This window comes from Bidens hawaiensis, unplaced genomic scaffold (genome assembly GCF_021521415.1).
Source record: "Bidens hawaiensis isolate Kalapana, Puna unplaced genomic scaffold, B.hawaiensis_p1.1 tig00021324_1, whole genome shotgun sequence".
In the NCBI taxonomy this organism is placed as follows: domain Eukaryota; kingdom Viridiplantae; phylum Streptophyta; class Magnoliopsida; order Asterales; family Asteraceae; genus Bidens; species Bidens hawaiensis.
The window spans coordinates 227,245-247,672 of record NW_027493295.1 but is presented as its reverse complement, the minus strand read 5'-3'; the positions used below and the strand labels follow the sequence as shown (position 1 = coordinate 247,672).

The 20,428-nt window shown below is 38.0% G+C and overlaps 1 protein-coding gene across 1 annotated transcript; it reads left to right on the top strand.

Annotated features, from left to right (window-relative positions):
- Positions 1-741: 741 nt before the first annotated feature.
- On the top strand, positions 742-1,860 carry LOC143563140 (uncharacterized). The gene has a single exon (XM_077050752.1). The coding sequence runs from the start codon at positions 935-937 to the stop codon at positions 1,724-1,726; it is 792 nt and encodes a 263-aa protein (XP_076906867.1). The 5' UTR covers positions 742-934; the 3' UTR covers positions 1,727-1,860.
- The last annotated feature ends 18,568 nt before the right edge of the window (positions 1,861-20,428 follow it).

The window sequence follows — 20,428 nt, the reverse complement described above, 5'->3', positions numbered from 1 at the left end:
TCCGTCCGGATTAGTGGCCGGCTCGAGCTACCTTTAGCCGTTGGGGGCCGCGTACGGAGTACCCGGCGTTACTTAGTTGGTCGTTCAAAAGACAAAAAAAGAGTTACTATTTTAACCCTAATTTTCAATGAAACCTTCTCCTAAGTAATGGCGTAAAACTTCATAATCAAACACGCATGCTTGTTACAATTGGCATGCCTCCGTAAGAACGGAAGTCCTCTTTTTTTCGAACGGTGACTTTCATAACTAAGTTAATTACATTGCACGAACACGTCGTGCCCCGTCACCCCACTCAGGCCAACTATGTTGACATGATCGGGATCCATGCTGACATTCGAGTTTGGCTTGCCGTTCCCGGTAAAACCCAGTTGGCTCACCCCGCTCGAAGGCACGACATGTTTTAATGCTCTGGTAAAATCCCATTGAAATCAGGATTCAAACCCGGGACATCCGGGTCATTTATCATGTTCCTGGCCATTGGGGCAAGCCCGCTGGTTGAACGTTTATAAGCATGGAAAAAATTTATTAGTTGCAAATGCAATCATAATTTTGGACGGAGTGTAACAAGCCACACGTGTATTATATAACTCAATATCAGATTTGCTCACGTGTAAACATAAAAAAAAAAAAAAATTGTTCAGGCATCTTAAATGTTGGCCTAACGAGAGGGCGTGCATTAGTAAATTAATTAATCTTGTTTTCCACGTTACTTCTTTACTTCAATCCAACCAAATGCCACCTAGAAATAAGAAATATGTAGGCTGATTTGGAGGCAAGTTCAGCACTTTTTCTGGATCGCACACGCGGTTTCACATGATCCTAAGATTTCTGGAATTTATCTACGCAATCTTATGTTTATATAAATAGGGCTAGAAAAGAATATTGTAGCCACCATCTTAAAGTTTCGGTTATTGGCCAAAACATTACCAAAACAATGGCTTTCTCATTATCAAAGCTTAACCGTCTGGCCGTTCGATCCGTTAGTTTGCCAACCCGATCACACCCGAGCACTCTTCAAATCGAAGAAGAGCTCACCAATTTAAAAACTTGGGAGACATCAATTTCTTGTACCCCTCATCCAGAAACAATATGCAGTGGTCTTATGAGTATGGATAGATTATACACATGTGTTGACAATCTTCTCAGTTTGTCAGTAACCCAACAAGCCCTTTCTCACCATCAACATCAGAAATTGGTCGAGGAATTGCGCTATCGATCCATGATGCTTTTGGACATATGTGGTTCTGTTAGAGACGTAGTTTCACATGTGAAGGAACATGTAAGAGACGTTCAATCAGCACTAAGGAGGAGAAAGAATAATTTCGTTATTGAGACATCAGTTTTAAAGAAACTAATGAAGGGTGCCAAAAAATGTGTTTCGGATTTGAAGCATATCGATCACAATTATGGTTCAAAACCCATGAACCTTGACGCCCATCTCTCTTCGGTGATTAGAGTACTAAGAGATGTCAGTGAAATCAGCATCTCGGTGTTTGAAACGCTCATGTCATTTTTTTCTTTGGCTGTTTCAAAGTTGAAGTCAGCTACGATATGGTCCATAATCTCAAAGTTTATTCAGAATGGAACAACGGGATACAAAGATCAACCTCAAATTTGTTTTGAGGCTTTGGATTGCAGCATTGAAGCCATTGAGAATGGCTTGGAGTGCATGTTTCGGAAGTTGATCAAAACGAGGGCTTCCCTCCTAAATATTCTGTCCCACTAATGTGATTTTTGCAACACTTGGTTAATATCAGTGTTGTTAAACCTATCATCTTTTTGACTGTGTAAATTGTACAGTTTCATAGTCATGTAACATATATACAAGGTAACTTAATACAGATTTTGATGATTAAAAGAGACTTGACTTCCAAACCGTGTTTTCATATAAATGTTCTAGATTTAATCCCAGAAAGGATACAATTACAATAGATAGGTAAGTAAGAGAGCAACAAATAATGTCACAACCCCCTTTTGAATAGCAAATCCATCATACTAAAAACACAATTACAGTTCTAGATTGGATTATTAGATTTTATATGAATTCACCTCATATATGTTATGTTCTATATGTGAGGTAGATTGAAAACCATTGATTTACTTACTCTTTCACTCTTCATTAAACTGCGAGCTCAAACTAAATATGAAAGTGAAGAAACACTAAGTTAAACCCGATTAAACTTAACTTAATATCTCACCCAAGGATGGATTAATATCTAAACCAGCCTTCGGCAGGTTCAGCTTAATATTTATCGATGCTATTACTATGAGTGGTTGTGAGTTCTAATAGAGATAACATGCAAAACTGAACACCCTGAGCTCGTTACGAGAAGGGGAAAAGGGGGTCTTCTCGTAACCACCCTCCGGTGTCAGAATCAGTATGGTAAGTAATGGATATGTATATTGAGAATTGAGAGAGTGTGGAATCCCTTTACCAGTAGACATGGTTCTTTATTTATAGCCGAAGGGAGGGAGAAGGGTTTGGCTAGCTGTCACACTAAATGGAACCTTCTATTCTCATGGCTGAGCACGATACTCATTCCTAATTAGTTGGACAGTCTAGCGTATTGGGTTTTTTCTTTCTGTGCAAGTACTGCGCTGGCCTATTCTTATTGGTCCACCGTACACTCATACTATTACCAGGGTTATTGAGAAGTGGCTCTCTGCCACGTGCCTTTCCATGGTGAAACTTCTGTTGTGCTTTGTTATTTCACATTGTTACGAGTATTTCCTCCGCGGCGGATCTGTTTCGTCCTACGGAGGATACTCTTTCCGCGGATTTCTCTTTATGCCTAGTATATGACTTATTATTTGTATGGTGTGTCTGGTAAATTACCTCCACAAGTCCCCCTAGTCCATTGTTTCTTCTGCAATTTATTCTGCGGGTAGAATTTTGGACTTATCATTTGTCCCAGCTTTTTACTTATGGCGGTTATTTATGTGGGAACTTATGAGGGTAGCTACTGACTCATCTATCTTTGCCTCGCCGCGGTGATGTCATCCTGCGCATTGGATTACTTGACATATACTCCATGTGAGTATAAATGTTTTTGCAATTCTGCGCATTAACTCCTCTGTTTTCGCGCCTCGTGTTCCTTCTTTATTGGTCACTTAGGTGTCGAATTTCCAGCTGTCCAACTACCTCATTTACTTCTGTGGGTGTAAATAGGTGATGAATATTCCATTCTATTCATTCTATTTCTGGGGTCCTCCATTCTTTCTTCTTTTTCCCTTTCTCTGTGTATCATATTGTGTGAAACTGATTACCTTGACTGGTGTGTCGCTTGGTCCAAAATCATCACATGTGTTTCTTGGGTTTTCCTTAGTTGACCGTGTTGGTGCTTTCGGCCAAGCTTCATCCCTGCCAAGTGTCATTGTTGAGGTTTTCAGCATGGTTGCTGATGTGTTAGGATATTCTTTTAGGTATACTTGTCCGCGATACGGGAACGCGGGATATCCGTTGTGTAAATTATCTTTTTTCCAAATGGTAACTGGAAGGTAATTGGATCGTTTGATGAGGATAAGATTTTACCGCAAGTGGGCCTGGCCATTCTGACATCAGACAATGCCTTTATAAGCAGCGTCTTTTCAATTGTGCGCGCGCGTTGTTGACGCGCCCACTTGGTTTGGATTTTCTAACTTCTCGCGTGACGTGTCATTTTTTCATTGGACCTCCACTTTTTTTTGGAATTTTTGATTTTACCCCTAACCGCCACCGGCGATTAGTATAAATAGGTCGTTTGCTTTCTTTTCTTTTCATTCTTATCTTATTCTCTTGTATTTTGTATATTTTTCAAAATCTTCGTCTGTTTTCATCTTTTTTTATCGTAGTTTAATGGCTTCCTCTTCTACTGGTAAGAAGTCAAGCAAGAAAAAAAGTGGGAAGAGTGTTGGTGGGTCCTCTATCAACGATTTCGTCATCAAGTTGAGGAGAGGTGATTTTGAAACCATCGTTTCGTCTTACCATATATCCCCGGATTAGGGACCGGAGCATCCAGCGGAGGGTAGCACCGCCATGGATGCCCCTCCAGGTAAGCTGACGTTATACTCAGAATTCTTCAACCATGGGAATTTCCATCTTTCCAACACCACGTTCATTCGTGACATTTTGTTGCGTTATGGTTTGCATATTACCCAAGTTCATCCGTTGGGTATGATGCGCTTGTGTCACGTTAAATTTTGTTGTTGTAACCACCATATTGTGCCATCCGTTGACAATTTTGTTTTTCTTTTGGTTGTTGTTGAGGGCACTGGTGAGCCACCTCTTGATCCTCGTCCTTTAACTTTTATAGGCGTGGATGGCGTGTAGGTGATCCTTTAGACTAGTGAAGAGTCTAAGGATTCACCGTGCCACTTGCTTGGTTCTCATGCTTTGCATTTGGCAGGTTCTCCTCCAGAAGATATTGTTGATCTGACCCGTTTTTCTGGTAAGAAATTCGGCAAGAAGAAGAAGCGCCGAGAAAGTCTCACTGTCGATCCTGTTCACGGTGGGCCTGCAAAGATCCGGCGGAACCTGCTGCTTCTAAGGGTTCACTCAACCTTGACCTTCTTTCTCCGATCCGAAAGAAGGCCAAGCTTAGTGAGAAGCTATTGGAGAAGTCTGCTTCTTCCGTAGGTATTCCCTGTGTACGTCACCACTATCTCTTGCTTTAGCTTCTAATCTTGTTTTCTATAGGTTCATTGAAGGAAACTGTTGGTGGGCCGTCTAGTGGACCTGTCGTCAAGGGGAAATCTCATCTCTATTCTTCTATACCTACGAATTATGAGAGAGTTCAATCTTTCGAGATGCCATCTCGTTCTCCTTCTCTTATGAAGGACGCAGATGTTGAAGAAGAACATGTGGAGATTGTCGAAGAGCGTGAAGATGTCATCAGTAGCCGTCCGCCTACTCCACCACATTCAGTCTTTCAGGATCATTCTTTGGTTGTTCAAGTTGATCTTCCTTTCGGTGGTGGCGGAAGTGGGGGTGATGTTGGACCTAATGGTGGTGGAAATGTTTTGGATGTGGTGGTGGCGATGGTGGTGGGGGAGGTCCTTCCTTTGTTCCTCATCCCCGTGATGATTGTGGTTTTTATGTGCCTTTTTGGAGTCTTACTCCCCAATCCCGATTTCAAGATGATGGAGTGTGCCAAGATTTTCTCAATCACTGCTTTCCTCCCATGGAGGTTAAATATCCATGTGTTTGTGCCCGGGGAAACCTCTATGATGATTATATACGTAGAACCTCTTGTTCTTTATCAACGACTCATGAGATTGTTCGTGAGTGGATGGCCATGAAGGATGATTGGCGGCTCTAAATGTTTAACGTGAGAGGTTGTTGAAAGAAGTTGAGAAGCATAGTCGGGAGACTCGGACTGCTTAATGGAATCTGGTCACAACCCGCAAGAAGTTGCCATCTGCCCAGGCGGTGCACAATGAAGCTGTGAAACGTTGGAAAGATTCTTGTCAGCGCGAGAATGCTTGCTTGTTGTTATCCGGGAGAGACTTCAGAGGGTGGAGTCTGAGTTGGAAGCTTCTAATTCCGCACTTGCTGCTTTGTGAGAGAAAGCGGCTGTTCATGATGGTGTTTTGAGAGAGAAAGACACTTTCATTTCTAACCTTACCCATTATTTGACTAGTCGGGATGGTGCTATCCAGGAGAAGGATGGAAAGCTGGCTCGCTTGCGGTCTGAGAATAATGAGTTGAAGGCGGGGACGGCCTCAAAGGATGTACATCTCGAGAATCTAATCAAGGAAAATGCGATTCTTCAGGCTGTTAGGACGGTCAAGAAGGTCGGCTTCGCATGAGTGACCTTACCTTGTAGACTTTGGAGGCAGGTCATAAGTGGCTTATGACCGACTTCGTCCGCGAGGTATGACTTTTTAATTGAGATATGTTTGAATGTATTCCGTTCTTTTCGTTAACTCTTTTGATTTTTCTTTTAGATTGTTGAGCGGGTCAAAGACGGCCCTGAGCTAACTGACTATGTCGCGGAGTTCCTTGTCGCTGCACGTGAATTTGGATGCAAGGCTGGGTTCAGTGAGGCCCATGAAATTGCCTCTGCTAATCGCCTTTTGACCGACTTCTCTTTGTATGACATCGACTGTGATCAAATATATAATGATATGTAGGTGAAGTATAACAATTTGTCATTTGGCGTGGTCAAGACTATCGCCAAGCTAGCTGTGAAACCTGATGGGTTTGATCGACTAAAGGTTGTTTTTACTGGGATTGGCGGGTCTTCTGGTGGCGGTCAATATGATGATGGCAGTGGCAGTGATGGTGATGATGCGAAGGAGAACGAAGAGAAGGAAGATGAGATGGTAGATAACGACTGAGGTCGTAACGTTTGTTTAGTTTTTATTTTTGTTGCATTTAATCTTGGTAATCGGTTAAACTTCTTTCGATGCGGACTCTGATGTTCCACTAGATCCATTATTTGTAACTCTTTGGATGCGGATTAGTTTCGCGATAATGTGAATAAAGAATTCCGTTTTTTTTTTATTTTGTCTAATCTTTTCATATTTGCTTTTCTGTTACGCGTTGGTTATTAAACGTCATAAGAATATGTTTGAAAAGATAGTTAATAAGAGAGGATTTTGTTAACTCAAAATAAAAATGGCCCTTGTCCCGTTTGGTACATAGTTTTTAGAAGTAACATTTCCGTAGTTGTGCTGCGTTCCATGTCCTCGGGATTGGTGACCCGTCCAATTTATCTAAGGAATATGCTCTTTTACCCAGTGTCTGAGAAATTATAGTGGCGTTCCCAATTTGGTGCTAACTTTCCGGGGTTTCCGCGTTGGATGCTTCTCTGTTGTGGAACGCGTACTCCCCAATTTTGAACATGCTTGTTTTGACTATGCTATTATAATACTATTCGAGTTGGCGTTTCTATTTTTCCTCGTTAATTGCTACCAACTCTCTACTTTCTTCAAGCATATCTAAATTCAAGCGCAATTTTGCATCATTTTCTTCTTCAATTAACATTACTCTCGCTGATGGGAGCCCGATTACCGTCGGTATCATTGCTTCTATCCCATTGGTGAGGCTGAACAGGGTTAAATCGTGGCTCCTTCACTTTAGGTTTCTGTATGCCCAAAATACATGTGACAATTCATCTACCCATCCGGCCCGTCTCAGTCCTAACCTGGACTTGATTCCCTCCAGGATGGTGCGGTTGGCTCTTTCCACCTGGCTGTTACCTTGTGGATGTGCTACCGATGTAAACATTAGTTTTATTTGTAGCTCCACGAACCAATCCTGAAGGTTCTTATCCGCGAATTGGGTGCCATTATCGATGACCATCGTTTGCGGTAGCCCGAAGCTGCATATGATAAATTCCCAAATGAACTTCTTGATGGTGATAATGCTAATGGATGCCAGGGGTTTTGCTTCGACCCACTTCGTGAAGTAATCGATCGCGACTACTAAAAACTTCACTCTTCCCGGCACTTCAAGGGATGGGCCCATGATATCAATGGCTAATTTCTGAAATGACCATGCGGAAAAGACTGGTATTAGATTGTTCTTGGGTCGCATAGTGTTGGGTGTATGCCGTTGGCATGAGTCGCACTTCCGCAGCTCATTCACGGCATCCATGTGCATGCATGGCCAATAACAACCGTCGTTGGTGATTTTTGCCACGACCATTCTTGGTCCCACGTGCAACCCACAAATCCCTTCAAGGATTTCTCGTGTTAAATAATTGGCATTCTTCGCCTATACGCAGCGGAACTGTGGGCTTAGAAATGATCTTCTGTATAAGATCTTGACTTTTAACTGGTACTGCAGCGCTTTATGCCTTATCTTTTGGGCCTCTGCTTTCTGTTTTGGCAAATCCCCTCCCCGGGGTATATGGGGTCATCCATGATTCTTCTGGGTTTGTGTGACGCAAACTTGTCTTTGTGGTACCGATGGTTTTGCTAATGTTTCAACTCTGACCTCTTTCGCTAAGTGCTCGAAGCTTGTGGCTGCCAGTTTGCTCAACGCATCAGCAGATTTGTTCACACTTCTCTTAATATGTTTGACCCCGCACGTCTTGGAATTTCTGGATTAGTTGTTTTGTATGTTCCAGGTATGATGCCATGATTTCCATCTTTTGCTTAGTATGAGCCGTTTACTTGGCTGGCTATGAGCATTGAGTCAACTTGTGCTTCGACATGTTGCGCTCCAAATTTGTTAGCTATGCACAACCTAAATAAAAATGCATCAAATTCCTCTTTGTTGTTCGTACTCTTGAAATCTAGGCGGATGGCATATGTGAATTCATGTTTCCCTGGGCTTACCAGTTTCAAACCAGCTCCTAACCCCTCATCATTGGATGCTCCATCTGTGAAAAATGACCATGCTTCGTTCTCTTCGGCAACCGTGGTTGGTTCTTCTTTCGTTCTGCCCTCATATTATTTCTAGGTAGGTACTTCCACGATGAAATCCGCCAACACATGACCTTTGATCGCTGATCTAGGCTTGTTTTGGAGGGTGTGTTCCCCCAACTCAATGGCCCGTTTCGCCAATAGTCTTGAAAGTTCCGATTTCCATAGCACATTTTGGATCTTATAGATTGTTAACACGTTGACTAGATGGCCATGAAAATATATGTAGAGGTGGCTTGTTGTGTATACCAATGCAAAGACCAAGTTATCCACTATGGAATATCCTGTTTCTGCATCTGTAAGAGTCCTGCTGACATAATAGATCAGTGTTTGGACCTTTTCTCAGTCTCTAGTAGCACTACTCCTACTTCCCTGGTTGACGCAAATAGGTACATGATTAACTCATCGCCCTTCCGCGGGGCGGTCAATGTTGGCAATTCAATCAAACACTTCTTCACTTCATAGAAAACTTGTTCTGCCTCTGGTGTTGACTTGGTGGTGTGGTTTGCCAAGAATCTGTTCATTTCCACCAATCTCCCTTTTAGAGTTTGGACTTCTTTCAATGATTTCGGGGAGGGCATGCGGGAGATTGCCTGTGCTTTTTCATGGTTGTCCTTGAATCCATTTTCGTTACTATAACCACGAGGAAATTACCTTCTTCCATCCTAAATGAACATTTGCCTGGGTTCAGTTTCATGATTATCTTCCGCAACGTTTGGAAAGTGTCTTCAATGTCTTGGAGCATTTGATCTTTTTTCAAGATTTTAATGACTAGGTCATCCATGTACACTTCGAGGTTGTTTCCAATTTGTTCACCGAATTGTTTGTCCATTTGGCGTTGATAGGTGGCTCCCGCATTCTTCAATCCAAAGAGCATCATTTTAGAACATAATGTGTCTTTGTCTGTGCAGAAGGTTGTCTTATCTTGGTCCTTCTCCACCATGTGGATTTGATGGTACCCTTTGTATGCATCTAAAAAACATTTGAAACGATATGTCCCAACAGCTTCTACTTTTAAATGTATTTTGGGTAGTGGGTAGCTATATTTGGGGCATGCCTTGTTCAAATCCTTGTAATCGATGCACATTCGCCATGCCCTTTTGCTCTTTGAAACCTTTACTCGGTTCGCGAACCATGTTTGTTACCGTATCTCCATGATGATTCCTGCCTTTAAAAACTCGTTAACTTGATCATTGATTGCTTTGGTTTGATTTGGGCCCATCTTTTTTATTTTTGGAACGCCGGGTTGACTTTCAAGGTATGTTTCGCTATTCTTCGCAGAACGCCTACCATATCAGCTGACTGCTAAGCGAACACATCAATAATCTTCAACAGTTATTACTTCAGGTGTGAATTCATGCTTCTAGACAGGGTAGGCCCTATGGTGATGGTTTGATCTGGGAATTTGGCGTTGAGCATCCATTTCTCGGGTTACTTATTACTAACCGTCTTTTGTGCTTTTGAGGGTTTTAGATCCTTCCGCAACCGGGCAATCTTTTTTTTTTTTGCTTTATCAATGCTATGCTTGTTGGTGTTGGGACGCCCATTATGTCGTGTGTGGTGGATGGGTTTGCATTGAACTCCGTTATCGCTTCTTTTTCTAGGAGCATGCCGTGTTTGGACTTTAATGCCAACACTAGAAATTCTACCTTTTTTGTTCTTAAATGTCTACCATCACTTAACATTACTAGAAATTTCAATTTCCCTAGCGGATGTGTGACTCGTTCGAGAATCCAGAGACAGGCGCGTTGACCGGTTCCAACCTTGATTTGTCATCCACTTCAAGTTGATTAAACACATCGTTGGTACATTATGTCCAACGTACTGCCTTGGTCTCTGAAGACGTAAGTGCTTCTATAATGTCCTATTAACACGGTGATTATCAATGATTGTTTCAAGCATGGACCTCCTTTGATCCGCGGGAAGACGAAATGTTTTTCTTTCCAGGCTTCACTACTTGGTGTTTGCCTTTTTCCTCCTTGGTGTCTTCCACCTTGTATCAGGTGCATGTTCATTTTTTTATCTATTTCTTTAGTGGACCGTCGTCCTTGCTCGGTCCTGGTTTCTGGAAAGTTTTTGGGCCTCTAGGACCAGATGTTCGACCTTTCCGGAATTCACTGCTTTCTGGATCTCATTGTTCAAGTTTGTACATTCATTCGTGTTATGACCGATACCTTCATGAAACTTGCAGTATTTAGACTTTTCCAAATTCTACCTTTTGAAGATTGGCTTGGGTGTCCGGTAGTCGATATTCTCTGTTGTTAGGATCTGAGATGGGGTTTTTGCCAATGGATTCCATTCTCTATTCTTATATCCGTGATTTCTTTCTTTTTTCGTTCTCCCATCAATGGTCGTGTGACAGGAGGTGCTGACGTTTCTGCAGAAGGTTAAATTCTAGACCATATCGACCCATCTCTTTTGTTGCTTTTGAACCCTTTGGGTTCACTCTTTGTGTCATTCTTGGGATGTCCCCGTCCGCTTAAGGAATTTTCAGTATCCGCATACATCTTAACTGCTGTCATTAGGGCATCCCATGAATTTGGCATGCTATCTCTGCTTGACAGTCACCGGATAAGATTGAGTTTTCTTGCACCTTGAGAGAGAAGAGAGAAAAAGCAATCTAGGAGAGTGTAATCTTAAAGTTGCATGCAAAGGATTTAATGGGTGACCACTTCACGGGGCCAAAAGTGGCCGGCCCCTTGGTGGGTTTTTTCCCACACAAAATTTGAAATACTTCTTAACATGTCACAAGACTTAGGCAACATTACACACCTCTTTTGTATGTTATTTAACTAATTAAATAACACCATGAATTAATCTCGCTAAAATAAATTATCCATATAAATCATTAATCTTTCAAGTGCAATTGTTTTGGAAACCAATTCCCAAAATTAAGTGTGGATATTTATTTACTTTGATTATATCATAAAATAAATATCATCGGTGTTTGTCTAGCTTGTTATTGGGTATGGCCCGACTTGGATCACGACGTACTAGCCTCATCAATTTTATATGTGCCTTGGGCAGACCGATTCCAACACGCCATTCATTAGACATCCCTCTAACGAATGGCCTAATACAATAACATACCATTCGCTAAAATTCCCTAGCGAATGGTGAACCAAAATTGTATTTAGTCGATATACATTCCATGGGGAATGAATCTTTATATTAATTGCAAACTAGTCCCCATACATTAAACTATTTCAAAAAAGATATACAAAGAACGAGATGACTATAGATGTATCAACAATTGCTCATTTTATTCTTATTATTATTTAATTATAATTATTATAACTATTATTTCTTGTTATTATTATTAATCTGTGAATTAGTCATATATTTAAAATAAATTTTTTTAAAGAAAATAAACACAAAAGTGAGAGCAGCGGCAACATATATTAAACTAGGAATTCCAGAACCCCTAGAATGCCTAAATGCCCAATTTGAGTTGGGTTCTAGACCAACCACACATGTCTAATGCAAAGCAAAAAAAAAAACAAATAATAAAAAGGAGCAGGAAGTTCTTACGTAAAACTTTTCGTAGAATCTTGTATCCTTTGATTGGGTATACAAGAATAATAATAGCTGACCAAATTTAGGTGATAAAATCCCAAATGAAGTAGAAATACGATAATTTTAAATTCCCCTTTCATCCCATGATGTTGATGTATCACAAGTCCGACTTCTGAGAACTGACTTAACCCTTGTAGAGCACTTTAATTTGCAAAATATGTCCACACCTTTGCAGAAGTGACTAGTATATGGTTGCGAAACCAGCAGCGGAGATAAGCAAAAATGTCGTCGCCATAACCTAAAAGCGGAGTTAAGCAACAATGTCATCGCCACACCTAAAGTAATTAGGGTTTCTTTATTTCACGTTCACATAAGGAACATAATTGACTAACGAATTATATTTCGGTGCAATTGAAGGTGTAGTATAAGGAATCGATCACAAAATGGAGCCTATAGCTTTGGTACCATGTAAAGTTACTTGATTGAATACAATAAGGTATTAGTATATACCAAAATCATATATAAGGGTTATGGTTACAAAAATCAATCATATAAATTAGTGGTATGATAAACCCTAGTTCTTACTAATTGTTACAACAACTAATAACACGAAGGATTATAGAGAATAGCGTCTCAGCCTAATGATTGAGATTCAGATGCTTCAAATATAATGTAAAAGATTATGCAGTCTCGTTATGCGATGAACTAATGGCTCATCTTGTAGATGAGGGAGACCAAGAGAAGAAGTGTGTCCAACCAATATCTAGCTTTTCCTTTCCTTATCTATATCCCATTAATTTAGCAATCACCCGTGATCTTTTTCTTATTAACAGACAGCAGGTTTGACTTACTTGGAAAAGATCCTTCTAAGTAAAGACATAAAAACAATAAATTATATATGAAATAATATTTAGATGACTTTTAATATTAACAGCGATCATAGTAGTATTATACGCCAATTGATTATGTAAATCTTGCACCCAACACATCCACAAATTATTATATTAAAATTAAGCATACACAAAACTAAACTCTAATCAGGATATAAACCTACCAGGATTGTAATTAATGCAATACAAGATTGACTAATGTTTGTTTCACCAGTCTAGAAGATGTTATCGAAACAATCTAATGACAGCTAGGCTTTGTGGGCGGGTTAGATTTAGGTCAGTCCTAGATCAGTTATTTCCTAGTCTGGTTTGTGTCTAAAGCGTAAATGGCAGGTTTCCTTATTATAGCTTGATTAGAAAGTCATTAACCGAAATACTATTATATTTATATATATGCTATTGTACTTGAAATCTCAGTATCTCTCATCACCACATAACAAATCACTCTAATTGTGGCTCGCCGACGTAATTTAGATTAGCCGGAACTAAGTTAAATGTTGCGTCCAGTTCACTTTCTATGTTATATTCGCAACTTGTGTGTGTATTATTTATGTGTTTGTTTGTTGGGGATCAGTACCAGCACCATCACCCCACTATCATTGATAAAGTTTGTTGTCCAAGATATTCGCCACTCAACTATAAATGGTTAATCCTTGCTAGTCAATAGAAATATGTTTAAACAGAAAATAATTTGTTGCTGGAGAAGAAAGGTAGGCCAATTTTAGTCGGGTCTGATATGAAAAAGTCAACATAAATTTTTTAGAGATTTGGAATAATCATAATAACCACAAAACAAATGGTATCAGAACTCTAGTCTTGTTTGTCATGTTAGAGGTGGGTAAGATCAAGATTGACAAGTTTGTCAGGAATGATTTTGAATTGTTAAAGATGCAGATTGAAGACTATCTCCACCAAAAAAAACTGCATGGGCCATTGTTGAGAAAACTAAAGAAGATATCATATTCAGATGGGAATTTTATATAACGACATCTACTAGGGTGATCCGATTATCATTGACGAAGATTGTATTACAACATAGTAAATGAAAAGACCATAGAATTATTAAGATCCATTACCAATATGTGCGAAACATTTTCCGCCTCAAATAAGGTATTTTTAATTCATCAGCTAATTTGTCAATTCCTGAATTAAGGAATGTTCCTTTCTTACTTCTCATATCAATGAGTTAAATCAATTATATGTTGATTGATATCGGTTGGTATTAAATTTGTTAACTAGGTACAATCACATCATCATAACCATCATCATCATCATCATCCTACTTAGTAAATACCACTAATAGCAAAGCTACGGTAGGGTCTGAGGAGTGTGAGATGTAGACACTCTTACCTATCATTGCCTTTTTTTGCTTGAGAGTTAGCCAGAAACAATATCAACAATTAGTAGTTCACCTAGAACTACTAAGTTTATGTTTAATTGGATTCGCGACTGCATGTCACGGGAGTCTATGTGAACCTTCAAACTTAGTGTAGTTAAGTGAAGAAGGCAGATGAATAAGATTTGAGCGAGGTAAAAAGGAAAGTCGGTCACCTGTAGAACATCACTGGTTGGAATGTCCAGGAGACGGGGCACTTCAGAAAATAATGCACAACATATTAGAAGGTGGTGAGCGCTGTAGTAGAAGACTTACGCGGTGCTTTGATATGTAGCATAGAGAGTGTCGAGTTAGGGATTATGGACTCATGAGCATAATTGCATTCTACCCACGGCATGAAGTTGATGAAGAAACTTCAACATAGAGAATTCAGGAACATACGATTAGCTAATGATAAGATCATTGACATGACATGCTTTTGTGATTTTATATTAAAAACTTTCTTGTGAATAACCTGGACCATAAAGGATGTTAGACTTATTCCAAGCCCAAAGAGAATGCTTATTGTAGTTGAGAAGGTGGACAACTAAGTTCACGATGTTACGTTCAGAAAACCTAATAATTGCTCATTGTAAAAAGAAAGTAACTCTATGTTGGATATCAAGAGCAAGAAAGAACAAAGTATTGAATCAACTTAGGGTTTTCTCTCTTTCAATTGAAATTATATTGCAGCGTACAAAAAATTCAAAATATCAAAGGCTTAAATAGCCATACACATAACGTAAACAAACATGAAAGTAAGAAACAAATTTAGACTAATCTAATGCAGAAAAATCTGGTCTTCAACTGACCCAACTCTTGATCTATTGCATAATTAATAACATTAACTTGACTGAAAAGCACACACGCGCCAATTACTCATGTGAATTGTTTTCTACACTCCCCCATAATTCACATTCCATAACTCCTAGCTAATACCTGAAAAATATGAACTTTTTTTTGTGGAAGAGCCTTGTTAGGATATCACCCAATTGTTTATTTGTAGTACAATACTACAACTTCACCAATTCTTATTCCACTATATCACGAATGAAGTGATATTTTAACTCGATATGCTTTGATCTACTATATAGAACTAGATTCTAAGACAAACAAATAGTGGACTTGTTGTCAAATAAACACAGTAGTAGCTTCATTTTGTTCCCATCCCATATATTGTAGAACTCTTCTAATCTATAAAGCTTGACATGTAGCACTTGTGGCTGCTACATACTCAGCCTCAATACTCGACAATGCAACTATGGGATGTTTTTTTTTGCTCTTCGAAGTCATAACTCCATTACCACCTGAGAACACCTGGGTTGACACACTTTTTCTATCATCAACACATCTTGCTCATCACTATCAGAGTATCCAACCAATTTAATCTTCTTTTCATCTTCTGCTATTCCATACCATATTCCAAATTTCCTTCTACCAGTCAATTATCTCATGATTCTTCTAACTGCTCCGAGATGTAAGTTGGATGGAGATTGCATGAATCTTGAAACATAACTAAAAGAGAATTTTATATGAGTCAAACACATTAGCCACCAACCATGCTTCTATACAAGGTAGCATTCACTTTATCATCACCATCTTCATGTTGCAACCTTTCTTGAGAATTCATGGGAGTGCTTTCTTCATTAGCTGACTCTAGCCCAGATTTCTTCAACAATTCTGTAGCATATTTTTCTTGAGACACAAATACCCGTTGGCAGGTTTGTTTCACTTCTAAGCCCATGAAGTAATTAAGCAACCCCAAATCTGTCACACCCCAACCTAAGGCGGAAATGTCGGGGCGTGAAATGTTTATTCACAGCTCACAATGTAGTATCATGCAATTGTAAAGTGACAATATCTAATTTATTTATTTTAAATGAAAAGTTACAAACAAGTACATCAAGTATAAATAAATTACAAAATGATATCAAATATTTCGTGAACAAGTTTGTATCCTAAAAGGAATCTCTACATGATCTTCATCTTGCTAAACAATCAACATGATAACCTGCAAAGACGTATAAAATATAATAGGTTTTGTCAACACGAGGTTGAGTGAGAAAACCATCAGGTTTTTACACTACAATAATAATATATAAGAAAAACCGCAAAACGGTTATATGTGAGTATAAACAATCAAATCATAGCATGTAAATATAACAAAAAATAATGATGTGTAGGCTAAACCGTTGCCATGCGAATCGGGCGTTGGTTACCATGAGTGTGTCGTCTGTGAAACCATTGCCATGCGATCGGACGCCAGCCACTACGACATGATGTGATTATAATGATGAACCTATCCGAATGCAGTAAATAAACACATAAAAAAATAACAAATAGCAAGTAGTCATTCAATTGTTTCACCACACAAATATTAACAGTTTGCATTTGAGAATATAATACAATGTGTAAATTGATAGATGTTACACATAAGTCCCAATTATTTTGAAAACAAGTAAAATAGGGGAGTGATTACTCACCTGAGACGGTGATAGAAATTAAGTTAAATGTGATCAAGCTTCTCGGTATGTGTCGACAAGGGTTCCTAGTTGTTAATGATAATTTTATTAGTTAAATTACAAAATATATAACACATACAATGAATTAAGGTGTCGATGTGATTTGAGTTATGATTGGGATTATAACATTTACTGATTGAACAATTTACTTTTACGGTTAACATTATTGCAAAAATCAATATTATCGTTTAACATTAATTCATAAGATGATTATTTTTATTATTTATAAAATACAATCAAATTAAACTTGATAGAACATATAATTAATCAATTTAAATAAATACATTTAATATCAAATATGCTTATAATAATATCTAAATAAATAATTAAATATACAAATTAAATAAAATGATTTGAGTAAATATAAATTGAGATATAATATTTGAGTAAAATAAATATTTAATACTATAAATAAATAATTATAACATAAATGTTTTTTAATAAATAATAATAATAATAATATTTGAACAAATATGCATTTTGAATCGTCAATTAAGTTTGATGACAAAAATATATTTAATGTGTTTTAATATACGTTTGTTACATTTTTGTAAAAAAATAATATATATATATATATATATATATATATATATATATATATGCCCGACGAGTTTGTAAAAACATTCAACGATAAGGAAACGAGAATTAAAAGTGTCGGTTTAATCAAATATCATCTATCTTATATTAAACATTAATTATAATTACTAGTTAAACATTAAAACCCTTTTAAAAAAATAAATAACAAAACCGCGTCCAAGGGGGCTCAAACCCGCGCCCCTGGCCGGTTCACTAGAACTGATCAAATACACACCAGCCCAACTGGCTGGTGTGTCACTTGGTTGATATATGAAAATGAATTTTTAAAAGCAGTGACTGATAAAACCCAGATGAACTATAAACCCTAGAAATTGAAATTGATCAATCCACCTTAGATTAGTTTAATTAATGTTAGGGTTATTGTTTCTGGTGTGAAGACGAACTAGGCACAAGAATTAATTACCTTAAAAAATCTATATTTGATGATGAATGTTGAATAGAAACCGATGGCCAAGAATGCAAACATAAACAGTATAGGCAGACTCGTAAAATGCAATTAAACCTAGGGTTATTCATCGCGAGGTGTAAAGGGACGTGCAGATCAGATTTATTGAATTATTATGAGTTCTAGATCATATCACCAAAATTATTAAAGATGGTTTACGTATAATGCAAATTCGTATCCTTTTGATTCTGATTTCCAAAGTAATATAGTCAGTATATTACATAATATAAGTGATAACGATCCCGCGAGATCAAATTTTGAATTGAAATCCGTTAATTAAGGATCAAGATAAGTATGGGTTACGAGTTTGGATTATAAACGGGTATGGGTATGGGTAAACGAGTTTGGGTGAAGATGTGATATAATAACTATGGACAGATTTGCAGGTAAGTCCCTGTAGTTTAAGTGTGGGTACAAAAATGGTTAAAACTTAAGTTTAGGGTAAATTTTGTATGTTTAACAAAGTTAAGAAATAATAAATAAAGAAAAGGAAGATATAATATAAATAATTGAATATATTATTTATTGAATTACCCGAAAACAAAAGCAGGTCGGGGATTGGATATTAATATAATAAATGAAAAAAAAACCCGAGTTGTTACAAAATCCGTCATCTCAAAGGTAGTCGTCATGCATTGCTTGAATTCATTATCCAACAATGAACAAGAACTATTGTCAATTAAATCATCTACGTAGATGCCTACATAAATAACATTACCTACACTTGGTCTTTTGGTGTATAGTGTTGGCTCATTCTCACTTCTTAGATTCCCATGACACACAAAATAGGTATCAATATTTGCATACCAGGCCTGTACAGAACATAGACATGATCTTCTTTTCCCTGTTACTTCATACCCCTCTCGTTACTGAAAAAAGATCACTTCATTGAGTTCTCCATTTAAGAAAGTCGATTTTACATCAAGTTGGAATAGAGACCAACCCATGTATGTAGCAATAGAGATAACACTTCTGATAGTTTCGAACCTGGAAACTTTTGCAAAAGTTTCTTGGAAATTGACACCTTCCTTTTGAGAATAACCCTTAGCCACAAGCCAAGTTTTATACTTGATCACTTCTTTTTGGGGGGGTTTAGTTAAGCCTTATAGAGCCACTTCACCCCTATGATGTTTCTGTGACTTGGAGGTTTAACAAGCTTCCAAGTGTTGTTGTAGTTTATTATATCCAACTCTTCTCTCATAGCTTTATTTCGTTCTTTCATTTAAGCATCTTTATAACATTGAGGATCAGTGGTAGACAAGGCAAATTGACATGACTACAATACTTATTCTAGATTTTTTTATCTTTAAAGGTGAAGTGTTGGAATCAGTTGGGGCAATTCAAGAACCTCAACTGGTGTAGTAAAAGAGGGTGAAGGATTCTCACCTTGAGAGGAAGATTTAGTTGCTTCAAAGGTTTATGAAGGTTCTTCAACAAACTCATCATGAGGTAGATCTTCTGAGTCATCCTTAACTAGATGATATAACTCATTGTTAGTTTTACCTTCCAACCCATTGTTCGTCTTCTAGATATTCAACGTCTCTTCTAGCACTTATATTTTTAGTAATCGGATTATACAATCTAAAAGCCTTTGACTTACTTGAGTAACCAATAAAAATATTTCTTTCAGACCTTTGATCTAACTTCCTTCTCATTTGAGATGGAACAAGCCTGTATGCAATACAACCAAACACCCTCATGTTATAAACAACTGTCTTACTATTCATCCATACTTCAAAGGGTGTTTTGACATCAAGGGATTTATTTGGAGACATGTTAAGGATGTGAACTGCATTGGCTGCAGCTTCTGCCCAAAAATAATTGGGAAATTGTTTTTTTAACATGCTCCTAGTCAGGTTCAAACAGTCATGTTCCTCCTTTCGGATATGCCATTTTGTTCGGGAGTATAAGGAGTCGTTATTTCCCTTTTTATCCCATTAAGCTCACAAAATGAGTAAAACTCATTTGAACAGTACTCCCCACTCCTATTAGTTCTTATCACTTTAAGTTGATTTCCACTTTGTTTCTCAATCATGGCTTTAAATATTTTGAATTCTGAAAAAGCTTTAGACTTCCTTTCAAGGAAGTATATCAATATGAAATTCCTACTTCCACCTAGGCTTGTGATCTGCATTGGTCCTCACACATCTGAATGTACCAATTCCAATTTATGAGCAGCTCGCCATATGTTCACATGAAAGGAGTGCCTTGTTTGTTATCCATGTATGCATCGTTAACAATAATGGATTGTTCTAATATGTGGTAGACCATGAACCATTCCTTTATCATGAAGCAATTCAACCCTTAAACATTCAAACGCCCAAACCTGGAATGCCATAGAATGACACCTAATCACGTTTGGATGTTTTAATGTAGTCTTTGGTATTAGCAGCATCGAGTAGAAACATTGTTTGGGGCAAATTGACTCTAATCATTTCTGTTTGAGTTGCCTTAATAACAATTGTGCACTCATCGTCCTCAAAGTTTAAGGCAAATCCCATCCTACTAATTTGACCTACACTCAAGAGGTTATATTCTAACTTGGGAGCATATTACACATCACCCAAGATATTTTAATTGCCATCACCGGTGATGGTATTTATGTCTCCATTTCCTTCAACATTTACTTGTTTATTATCAGCCTGATTTACAGGATGTTAAAGTTTTCATCCAATCTAACAAAACTATCTTTAGCACTAGTCATGTGATAACACCTAGAGTCAATGAACCA